This window comes from Trichomycterus rosablanca, chromosome 1, assembly GCF_030014385.1.
Source record: "Trichomycterus rosablanca isolate fTriRos1 chromosome 1, fTriRos1.hap1, whole genome shotgun sequence".
Classification (NCBI taxonomy): domain Eukaryota; kingdom Metazoa; phylum Chordata; class Actinopteri; order Siluriformes; family Trichomycteridae; genus Trichomycterus; species Trichomycterus rosablanca.
The window spans coordinates 59,669,782-59,681,659 of NC_085988.1; the positions used below are offsets into that span (position 1 = coordinate 59,669,782).

Consider the following 11,878-nt stretch of genomic DNA (forward strand, 5'->3'; position numbering starts at 1 on the left):
GTCTCAGTAACAATTGTGGGCAAGGCCAGTATGGGACTAGGAAATGTAAGCTGGAAAAGACCCCTTGATGTGACAATTAGTATAGCTGCAAAGACTTCGCATTCTAGCTATGGATACACTGTTCTGGCAGCACAGTTTACAGTAAAATGCATAGATTTGTTTTTATGTTAAGCCCATACTAGCACTTTTACTCTATTACCTAAAGTTTTGACATGACACTTTGTTATTTACACCACTGTGTTGCTGACATCAGTTTTTATTTGGTCTTTCTCAAGTTCCGAGTCCTTCTACAAGTCCTGTCATAACACTGCCTGCAATATTGTCGTGTGAGCGCCTCATCACATGCCCAAGATTGCATCAGAGATTGCTAGTGGTCTTTCCACCAATCCTGAATTCATAGTAGAAATCCTAGTAGTGCTTTTCTCATCACCTGTTCTCCAAGGATGTTTAACAGACATGGTGAGACATACAGTACATCCATGTCAGATTTCATTCTTACCCTAACCATGCTGATTGGCTGTCCTGACAGCAGCATGTTGTTGGCTATACAGATTCCTAAGTAGCTGGACCAGGTGCAGGGAAATGAAATAATGAAACATAAATATAGTGCCTGGATCCGTAAATTTTGCAATCTTATTCCACGGCTGGAATTAATTGGTGAGCCCCTTCACTACCTGTAACACAGGTCTGCTGCTGCTATCACTGCATAATGAATACAACTCAGCTTTTTCCTCTCTTTTGATTAAGAGTTTGAATTGTTCGTTAAAAAAGCACAACTTCGCTCGCGAGCGCACCAGAGCTGGGATTTCAAATACATCGTATCGAATCTCAGCTCTGCCATCCGGCCGGGCTGAGCGGCCACATGAACTCCTCGTAACTGATGCAGCTACGACCTCTGCTGGCTGATTGACGGCGCTGATTGACGGGGGGAAAGAGTGCAGATCAGGGTGTGTCTCTCCGTACACAAGGCTGATTCGCATATATGCACTCGCCTAATGTGGGTGACAAAATGCATATGGCTGCTGCCCACGTGTCGGAAGGGCATAGGTTAGCTTCGTTCTCCTCAAATCAGAGCGGGGCTCGCATTAGTGGAGAGGAAGCGTGACGCAATCGGGCAACTGGACGCACTAGAAAGCGGAAAAGCATAAACAAATTTTTTTTTTTTTTTTAAAGCACAACTACTCACAGCATTGGTTTTAACCCAACCGATGAGCCATTAATCCTTAAGTTTACCACTATTGTAAACTTAATTGCTATTATATTCAAAGCCTTGTAAAAATGCTGATTGTAAAAATATGATTAGTATGTAGAGTTAACACTTTTCTCTACAGGCTCTGTTTAAAATCAACCTTTTGAGAGCAGCACTGGTATTGCTCACAGAGTTTATGGTAATCTTACTGTTCTACATGACTGACTATGTTACACTGATTTATATTTAATAGAATATGAAGACACTATAAGCTTGTTGGTAATCAGTTACCTGTCAACTAATGACAGTAAGTTATCAGATTAAAGGAGTTAAGGTCTGAAATGGCACTACCGACATTTTAATTCTGCAATAAAAGTTGTTTACTATGTCCATTCTACTTTTTTGCTTTTAACTAATTCTAATCTGGTCCACAGTGGTCTCCAAAGGTCTCCAAACCATTCCAACATGGAAAAAAACCAACACCCCCTTTTACAGGGATGGTGAAATTGATGGTGTTAATTAATTTAAAGGATTTGATAAAAATGGCATTCGTAATGTTAGTCCGAAAATAAGAAGTGTATTGTTTAATTCATATAAATGCATTCAAATCCATTTAATGCATTCAAGTTCACTTCATCTAATATTCTGCAAGAATAAAAAACATGACAACGCACGTAAGTACTGTGTGGCTATTTTTAACCAACAACAAAAGCCTAAAGAGAAAAATAGCAGGTGTAATGGATGAAGCCTTTGTTTAATGTGTTCCCTTTCACACAATCTGAGGCAATGAGGTTTAATTTAAATAAATCTAATGAATAGATAAATAGTAGAGTGCGCCTTTCATCTACAATCTTCTTAATTTTAATGATAATACACCTCCCTCTATTGAGATAGGGCAATGAAAGTAAAATGAAGCGGGGCTGATAAACAGCAGTGCAATGATGTCACAGGTTCTACAATTTGATCAGTGAGAAAGTCCAGCTGTGTGTCATGTTTGTTTATTTATTAGGATTTTAACGTCATGTTTTACACTTTGGTTACATTCATGACAGAAACAGTAGTTACTCAAGGTTATATCAAACACAATCATGGACAATTTTGTATCTCCAATTCACCTCACTTGCAAGTCTTTGGACTGTGGGAGGAAACTGGAGCACCCGGAGGAAACCCACGCAGATACGGGGAGAACATGCAAACTCCACACAGAAAGGACCCGGACTGCCCCACTTGGAGATCGAACCCACGACTTCCTTGCGTGTGTCATGTAGAAGCTTGCTTAGCGGAACAAATAACCTAGTCAAATTCCAAATATACACCACACTGCTGCCACTTGTACCAAAAGTGTAAATATGAAAACACCACCGTTAGAGTCAGAGGCAGCGATATGTTTCCTTAGAAAGGCAGTTAAGACTCAAATTGAACATTAAAAGCATGGAATCTTCATTGTGGGGTGCTCTGGTCATGCAGCTGCCAGTTACACTAGCCCACAACTGCTGCAATGTAGGGTTTGAATTTATCAGTGGTGCTATCAGCCAGTCGGGTGTCTGCAGACAGACATAATTTGGGAGGGGGGAAGGGGACCTGAGACGGACTGTTGTCCTGTTTGGGTGTGTTACGGTATTGCACCCGGCGATTTTGTTGAAACCGGACCCACTGTGACCCTGACCATTTACCATTAAATAGTAGTTATAAACAGCATAAATCTAATAGTTTTTAGTTGCATTTTTATCACATAAAGCTACATTTATTTATGTGACTGTTTGATGCAGCCTGTGCTTACAACAGCTCAAAATGATAAAGGAATAAGTACTAAGTAATACATTTGTTTGTGTGCAAGGTACAAAATAATAATAGAAAATATTAACGCTGCATGTTTTCCAACACAATCAGTTTTTTTTTTAAATAAGAACTAATTAATACTACAACCTACTAGTATGTGGTTTGGAACGCTGTATCAGCTTCAAGCGTGCAAATATGTAAATACACCAACCACACCAGCCATGCAGCAGAGTTCAAGCTTCACCCACAGCTATTCACACATCTGTACTGACTAATTACTAGCAAGGTGGGTGGAGATTTCAGGTGCTTCAGGTTCAGAGACTTTAAGCTTTTTAGATACATGTGAAAAACAAACAAAAGAACAGTATAAGCATGTCCAGCATAAAGATATTGCTTACCAGCGACATGGCAGAATAAGCTCAGATTTTGTAGACGTGTGGGTTCACATACTATAAGGTTGAGTGGACCACTATATGGTGGTGTCCTGTTACCAAACAAACTTTTGAGTCCCCTAATGGGGGGATGGTGGTGCACAAACTTTTCTATCCGCGTGCATATGGGTGAAAAGACAACAGACACAGATGGATAGAAGCCGGTTGCACAAACATCTGAATGTTTATTAGTTCTCCTATTCACTAACTATCCACTTCTTGTGCTTCATGACTTTGCCCTAAATTCACTTACACTAAAATATCTCAAATGCAATCAGAGAGGGCAGAAATTCATATGATGAGTAAAAACCTGGAATTGCAGTGTTCTCATACAGTTTTTCCTTTTATCTCACAGACAAAGACCCAAGGGAAGGATCAAATCCCAGTTCCTAGGACCCCTCAACTGTGCTGCCCACACTACTTCTTCATCATGATGACACCAGTTGTGTTTAAATCCAATGTACCTTAAATATATTTGTCACTTTATAGATTATAGCGGATGATATAAAATCTCTGGTTCTGCAAGAAATTACTGTATCAATGAAAGATTTACGTACAAACCATACGGTTTATACCGGATCCCATTGCCTGTGTGTGCTCTAGCATGAAAGAGACTTGGCTACCCACCTACCTGTCTGCGGTTTGTGGCTTGTCCCTTCTTTGTTTAGGAGATACTTCAACCCAGTCATCTGGCCATAATGATTTGGCCCTTATAAAAATTTACTCAAATCTTTATGCCTCATCAAACCTGCTGCATTTAACACAAGAATAACTTAGTAGCTATTAATAAAAACCTATATATGGTGTAATCACTCATTTTCAATGAATAAGTTATTAGTTCAACTGTTTGTTACAGAGTACAATCAGGTAATCAGTTTTACTAGCTGCCTAAAATGAATAAATACAACATATTAATAGAAGTGAGTGAATTCATACAATATGGACACTTTAAACTTCACAGCACTGCATGGTCTTTACTGTATATTTAGCCTATACACAAAGTTACTAGTTTAAGGCCTTTAAAAATCCACAATATGTGAAACTCTAATTCAGTGGTGATTTAATAGATTGACATTTAAAACATAAACCCAAATTTGCTAAACATTCATTTTCTTTCACAAGAACCAAGCTTTGAGCAAAAATTGAGCAATGCATTGCCATGTCTGGTAGGTCATTATGTAGCTATTAACACAGCTGTAAACAGAGCCAACCGCAATCAATGTGGGGGTCTTTTAGTTACTAGTGTATCCAATGCAGAACCTTTAAATTAGCAGGTAAATACACATCAATAACATCTATATAGCTCGCCAAAACAAAAAAAACACTGCACTTCTGAAGCAGCCCACTGAGCCTGAACCTCTTTCAGTCCCTCAGGTTTAAGCACACTCATGGTAGCTTAGGTAACCGGAATAGACAGTCTTACTGTTTTTGCTCTGTTTGCCTGGTCCTAACCTCAGTCTGCAGTGCACTCAGTCTCAACCCATTATCAATCATTTTGCAAATTATATTATAAATAGGGCCCTACTATATTCACAGGAAAATGTGTTTAATTTCACAGACTTTTCAAAAATCACAGATTTCACAGATTTTTTAAGAAAATTGCCACACTTCACAGCAGTTATTAAATAACACTCATGAACTAAATTATTGAATAAATGGAAGCTACAATACACAGCACAGCCGACCTTAATAGCTGAAAGACGAAAATTCTCATCAGTGTTTTGGCCTCAAATTTTATACACTACGTGAATGAAAAACGTTAAATCGCTTCACACAGCCCTTAAATTTTGAATTTTACGGCAAATTGCATATTACACAGGAAACGGCTCATTTCACGGTCCGTGATGCGATTTTCACAGCCGTGAATTACATAGGGCCTCGATTCTAAATTATACTACACAGAGTTTAGTTCCAAGCATGAAAGACGATTGGTTGATAAACACTCTAACCATGATGTTATCTGACAGCAGGCCATTGTAATTGTTGTCCCAGTTGCTAAGTAACAGTAATGGTACTTTCGGCTCCAGCAAACAATTTAATCATAAATAATGAATGGACAGTATAACTCATCTGTCCTTCAAGGTTTACATTAGCCAGACTATGAGAAAGTGCAGGGCATCAGTGGGGTAAATTCAGGAACTGTCATTGGACAATTCTCTGACAGACACACAGTCAAAAAAGGGAGTGCTGTTTGATTTCAACGCTAGTCATACAGCACCTACAGCCTTTGTTCTCTCTAACTGCACAATGAACACAAGTGTAAGAAAAAGGAAGGAAAGAACAAAGCAAAAGAAAAAAAATCATTGGATCCATTGGATCATTGCAGCTGTCCACTAGTTACACACTGTTTCACGACTGCATCAGTCTATCTCACTATATAATAACAAGCAAACTGTTACCATATTTCTGGTGAATAAAATAGCTTATATTAAATACAGGCATTTCAAACAACAATGTGGTTTCTTTGCTTTATTCTTATATTTACTACACAAACCTGTTGTATGAAAGAAATGAAACACAACTGGCATTCTAGATACCACACTCCCTCTTGTGTTCTATTGCTTCATTCTTGAATAGCACTGGATTTCAACTCCCCAAGCATGACCAACATAATAATAGCAAAAGCTCAAAGACCTCAACTGATTTGTCTAACTCAGGGGCAGCTCTAATTACACAGGGCCACAAATTAGCCTGCAAACAAATTCACCTCTTTTAAGGCGTTAGTACTAGCTTTGTCCTTCTTAATCATATATACATTGAGCTGCCCTTTTTGCTGGATGCACAATCAAGAGGGAAAAAGTGAAAAATAAACAAGGGGGAGGGAGAGAGGCGCCATATTTTCCAGAGCATTAAACGTGTCGTATTTAAGAACAAATTCAGCTACACAAAATAAACATCTTGCACTCACCCTCTGCTCGGATCCAGAGCGATTGCCCTTGGCTGGTCCAGGTCCTGCCAGAACAAAACTTTCCTGAATGAGCCGTCAAGTTCGGCAACCTCAATCCGGTTTGTTTCCGAGTCTGTCCAGTATAGTTTATTCCCTAGCCAATCGCACGCAAGGCCATCAGGGGAGGCCAAGCCAGACACCACTGTGTTTTGAACAGTAGATCCAGAGCTGTTGAAAACAGTGCGCTTAATGGCCTCTTCGCTCACATCACTCCAGTATATAAAACCTTGGGCGTAGACGAAGTCCACGGCGGCTGCATCCTCCAGACCGCTTACCACCACTGTGGCGTTGGCAGTGTTCCCAGAGGCCGCATCAACTAACCGCAAATCACGCCTGTTGGCATACAGGAGGAGTGGTACAGCTGCACAAAAAAAAAAAAAAAAATTAGAATACATATTGACCTTTATTTGCATCAGTATTTTCTTTAATAATAGATAATAGACCAAATGTTACAGGACACGCACACAGGTTAAATAGCTCAGGTAACTTTCTAAAATAAATGCAAGCTGTCTTAAACAAGTACTGATATGTACAGTTATTATTATCCAAAGAAATGTAAGATTTTAAGTCTGTGAGTGCTCTAAACAATGATAAACAATAAGATGCATTCTTTTCTTCCCTTGTCATGCAAGAACTGCATGCAGTCTTTCACAAACACACTGGTTTGTTTTTATCCTAATTTAAATGTATTTAAATTGTCAAGTGTAGTAAAGGACCATATAACACATTCATTTATAGTGTTAGAAATTCCTCACATTCTACAGAAGACAAAGAGCTGGTGATAAACTGTGTTTGGTTACAACAAAGATCAAAGGTACGACAAGCACAACCCAAAATCAAACAAAGTTGTGATTGCATGGAAAATGAAAATGGTGTTCCTTATTATATTTATTTTGAATTTTATTCTTATATGAACCCAAAATGTTTTGTCTGGTTGACTTCATCTATCCCTGCATTTCAGGCCTGAAACACATTCCACAAAAAGTTGGGATGGTAAAACATTTACCATCTAGTAATGTTGCCATTCCTTCTCATTTAATCAAAAATACCAAGCAATTAAGCATTTCGTTTTATTATTAAAATGCATGGATGTCCCTGGAAAAGATGTCATCTTGAGGGCAGATGGAAATGCAGGAATGGATGTAAACTGAGGAATGGAGATGAAAACTGAGAAAGCACAGCAAAAACTCTGTTCAAAACTTTAAAGTATCATAATTTGCCAAAACAAAACTTAATTAGTAGGCAATAAATATGAATACTAATTTTGCCAATTGTAACCAAAAATTAACCAACCAAAAATAACGAAGATCAACTGTTACCCGACAAGCTTATAGAGTCTTATCAAAATATCAACACATGACAGAGCTTCATATCAACAAGTCTTTAGCAAACATGGCAATAATGCAGAATAGATAAACATAAACACAAACACTAAGCAAAACTAGTTCAGCTTTCAAAATGTAGATTTTAGCTGGTAACGAACAGTTCATTACAACAACTAACTAAACGTGCTTTTTATAATGAATAACGATGCAGTCTGTATATTAAAGCTCAACCTGACAGCATTAGAGACGTTATTACAAGAAGCTAAAGAGTTTCACCCTTATACTGGAGCAACATGTAAAATATTATTATATTTGTGGCCAAAGTTACATGCAGAGTGCACTCATCAGACTTGTAGAAATGTAATATGTAATAATTCAGTCATTCATGATTTTAATGAAATAAAAACTTCGGAGTTAAAACAGTAGTGCTCTTTACCGTTGCACTAAGAAGAGATTCTTTATTTTGTTAGAGAGCTTTCTAGCTCCACTCTTAATTCAAATTAAGTGTGAATATCCCTTGGATGTACTGTTTCAATAAAACAGTGTAGACTAAATGTGTGAATGTTTATTCCCTGTGTGTGTAAAATTTCCAAATGTTTTGGTCCCGAGTAACAGCAATAAGGTTACACTACAGACAGTAATTCATAACATCCTGATTGTTAAACTGCATTATTATTCCTTTAACGGCTAAACACAAAACATTTCCACAGGCCAAAGGTATTTTACCAGTCATACATACATACAGCACACTTAGACATTGTAATGCAAAACTGGTCCATCAACACCCATCAAGTCAGTGAATGCATGGTGATGGTTCATTACGTTGTATGGAGGTACTGCTTGAACGTATTCAGATCGTCAACACGCAGTGTAATTAGGTTTATTTCTTAGCCTTATGTAGTGTTTACTATTTTCAGGGAATCAATTCTCTGGTTGCACATGCATAAACATAGAAATTCAAACCCAAGGCAGTTCCCCATTTACAAGTCTTGAATTAACTGTCACAACCTGATCTTGATCAGCTTCTTAGGATAATCAAATAATTATTATAATAATTAATAATTCAGATCTTACCCACACACACACAAACCAACCAACCAGTTTGGCACAGTAAACCAAATCTTTTAATGCTCTATTAACCAATTTACCTAATTAAAAAACAATCTACAAATTATTTTACCTGTTACTTTACTGTTATTATTTACTGTTAACTTTCTAAAACCTATAAAGTTTAGCTTTTTATGTGTATTTATTTATTGAGAAGACCTTGACTAAGAATCACACTAACCCCAGAACTTCCTCAACTCTGTGTTTCATACCACTGCAGAGCTTTTGGCACTGACTCAAACCTCAATTTGACACATTGACCACTGCACTCCAGTGCGTTGCTCTCAAGGGCAACCTCAAGCTCCCAGCTTTCTACTGCCTGGATGTTTTTTAAATATGGGGAATTTCCTTCTCATAATATTTAGAAATGAGCAGAACACTGGGACAGCACTTTAAAGTCTGCCTGACACCCTTTGCTTGACCAGCCAAATGAAAATACATGAAAAGTTGCATTTTTGTCACTTGGTGTTTGACTTTTTTGTTACAGATCTTAGCACATTTGTAAATTTTTACATAAATCCTAAGTTCAGATGCCTCTCTGCCATTCTCTTTAATTGACATATACAATACAAATTTGGGTAGGATTAATATATATTTACTTTGATAACTAATACTTGTAAGTGAATAAAGGAGCATGACATAGCATAATTACATTTGTAAGACTGTTTTCTATACAATTTATAGCTTAACTGTTTATAGCTATATAGCTTAACTGTTTTTAAGCTATAACAATGTATAGCTTAACTTAAGGATGCCAACCATGCTTGCTTGTTGTTACACCAACACAAATTGGTACAAAAAAAACATTCTGCTGGAGCTGAGTACTCCAAATAAAATGCAAGAAATCGTGGTGTGACCAAGCATGACGAATCAAATAGCTAGTGATCATATAACCACATTTTAGCTAAGGAGTCCAGGGCAACAGTTATTGCTGGTGCAGAACAGATCTAGGATCCTGGGTCTTATCTGATTCAGTTATTGTCTGTGTAGTTTGTTCTCTTGTGCCTGCCTGGGTTTCAGTACTCAAGATTTTAAGAGGACTAACTGTAGGTGAAAGGAAGTAAATGAGTATCTGACACTCTGTCAAAAGTGCATTTATGCCTTGAGCCAGTGTTCCTGTCAAGAGGCTCTGGACTCACTGTGAACATGACCAGAATTAAGTGGTTAGTGAGTATGAATGACTAAGAAATCTTAGTCAAAGGCTTTGACTTATAAACTATTTGTAAACAATTCGTAACTGAGCCATATTAACATTTATTATTACTTGGAAATGCAAAGTGTAAGTGCAGCCTTGTAGTACTGTTGCAATTAAGTTTGTTTGTTTATTAGGATTTTAACGTCATGTTTTACACTTTGGTTACATTCATGACAGGAACGGTAGTTACTCATTTCACAAGATCCATCAGTTCACAAGGTTATATCGAACACATATCTTGTGTCTCCAAATCAAATCACTTGCATGTATTTGGACTGTGGGAGGAAACCAGAGCACCCGGAGGAAACCCACGTGGACACGGGGAGAACATGCAAACTCCACACAGAAAGGACCCGGACCTCCCCACCTGGGAATCGAACCCAGGACCTTCTTGCTGTGAGGCAACAGTGCTACCCACTTAGCCACACTGTTTTATTACTTGCAGTAATGTGCATACTAATTACTTGCCAAGTTTAACGAACATTTAAATGTTTAATGTTTGTTACAGGTCTATAAATGACATTTTGACATACTAGCCAGTACAACAGTATGAGGGTTAGGACACTTGCTTTACCAACCAGAACAAAAATACCTGCATAATAAATATCTAATAAAATTGTAAATCAGCTAATAAGCTATGAATACATGCTGTAACTAGACAGGTCTGTGGTCTCTTAATGATTTTAAATAATCTGAGGTGACAGGCACTTTCGATCATGTTTGATGTTAAATGGGATGTTTAATGGGAATTCCATTATTTTATAATGCGCAGAAAATGCATATTTATACATATGTAACTACACTGGCTATATGTTTACATTAGAAAAGTGGCGATTAAGTGGTTATTCACGTTTTATAATCAGGACATGTCAGATTGTTAATTGCTAGACTGAGAGTGTGTCACAAACTGTTGTGACATACTGTCTGGAACGGTATGTGTGGTTTGGAACACAGCCTCAGATTTAACCACAACACAAGTTTGATGTTCAAACTACGTGGCAAAACAACACAAAACAGACAGTTATTGATATATTATGTCACTTTGTAACAACACTAGAGAACAGAAAAAAATCATTCTTAAAAATAAGTCAACTTCATGCAAGTCTCGATCAAACATTGGTTAGCTGAGTATCAACCAGTTAGCACTGCACAACAATGCAAACAGCAATGCTAACGAAGCTAGCAATGTTGACCATAACCAGGTAAGGTATGTAAGCTGTTTTGTGTCCAGTTTAACGCTCAAATGACATTGCCAAACTGTATACTGACTGGTAACCACGACTATATACTGGTTATTTAATGTGCCTAATAAAAAAGTGCAAACCCAACAACGTAGCTTTAGCAATAACATGCGTGCGCTACTACAAGCACAGAGGCTAACAGGAGTTTTATTGGGATACTAACGTTACAGGCATACTTCTCACACAGATAAATGGTGCTGACTCGCTGCCAAGCAGCATACCAAGCAACCTAGAACGTTCTGTTTATACTGACGGCTACTTCTGCAAGTAAATATGATCAAACTCCACATTACAGACGACTCCAAACTCACCGCGTATGTGCAAACAAAAACTCCACAAAAAGAGACTCCGCAGCACGGCGCCCATCTTTTTCCTCGGCGTTTACTCGCCTCCGTCGCGCTTAATTCCTCAGCGCATGGCTTCGTTTCTCTTCTTTTACACTGTTTCTCGTGTGTGCTCGCCTTTTCAGCAGCAGAACTGCAATAGAATTTCCCCGTAGTTACAACATAGCTCGATTATTCCCAACTCAGCTCCATTCTATCACTCTCTACTGGCGCTGCTGTTCCGAAATGGTTCGCTGGACGCGGCGCCGCTTCCCGATCCGTGTCCTTCCGCCTGGAAAAATGCCAACCCCCTGTTAGCCGCCTCTGTAAACACTCCACAG

The 11,878-nt window shown here is 38.2% G+C and overlaps 1 protein-coding gene across 1 annotated transcript in view; it reads right to left on the reverse strand.

Annotated features, from left to right (window-relative positions):
- The window catches only part of lrp6 (low density lipoprotein receptor-related protein 6), a 71,847-nt gene extending 60,242 nt beyond the window's left edge, over positions 1-11,605 (reverse strand). Inside the window, exons 1-2 of the mRNA XM_062994695.1 lie at positions 11,526-11,605; positions 6,308-6,707 (exon numbers count right to left, since the gene is read on the reverse strand). Coding sequence (XP_062850765.1) covers positions 6,308-6,707; positions 11,526-11,580 — 455 coding nt within the window. The 5' untranslated portion in view covers positions 11,581-11,605. The remainder of the gene's footprint in view (positions 1-6,307; positions 6,708-11,525) is intronic.
- Between the last annotated feature and the right edge of the window lie 273 nt (positions 11,606-11,878).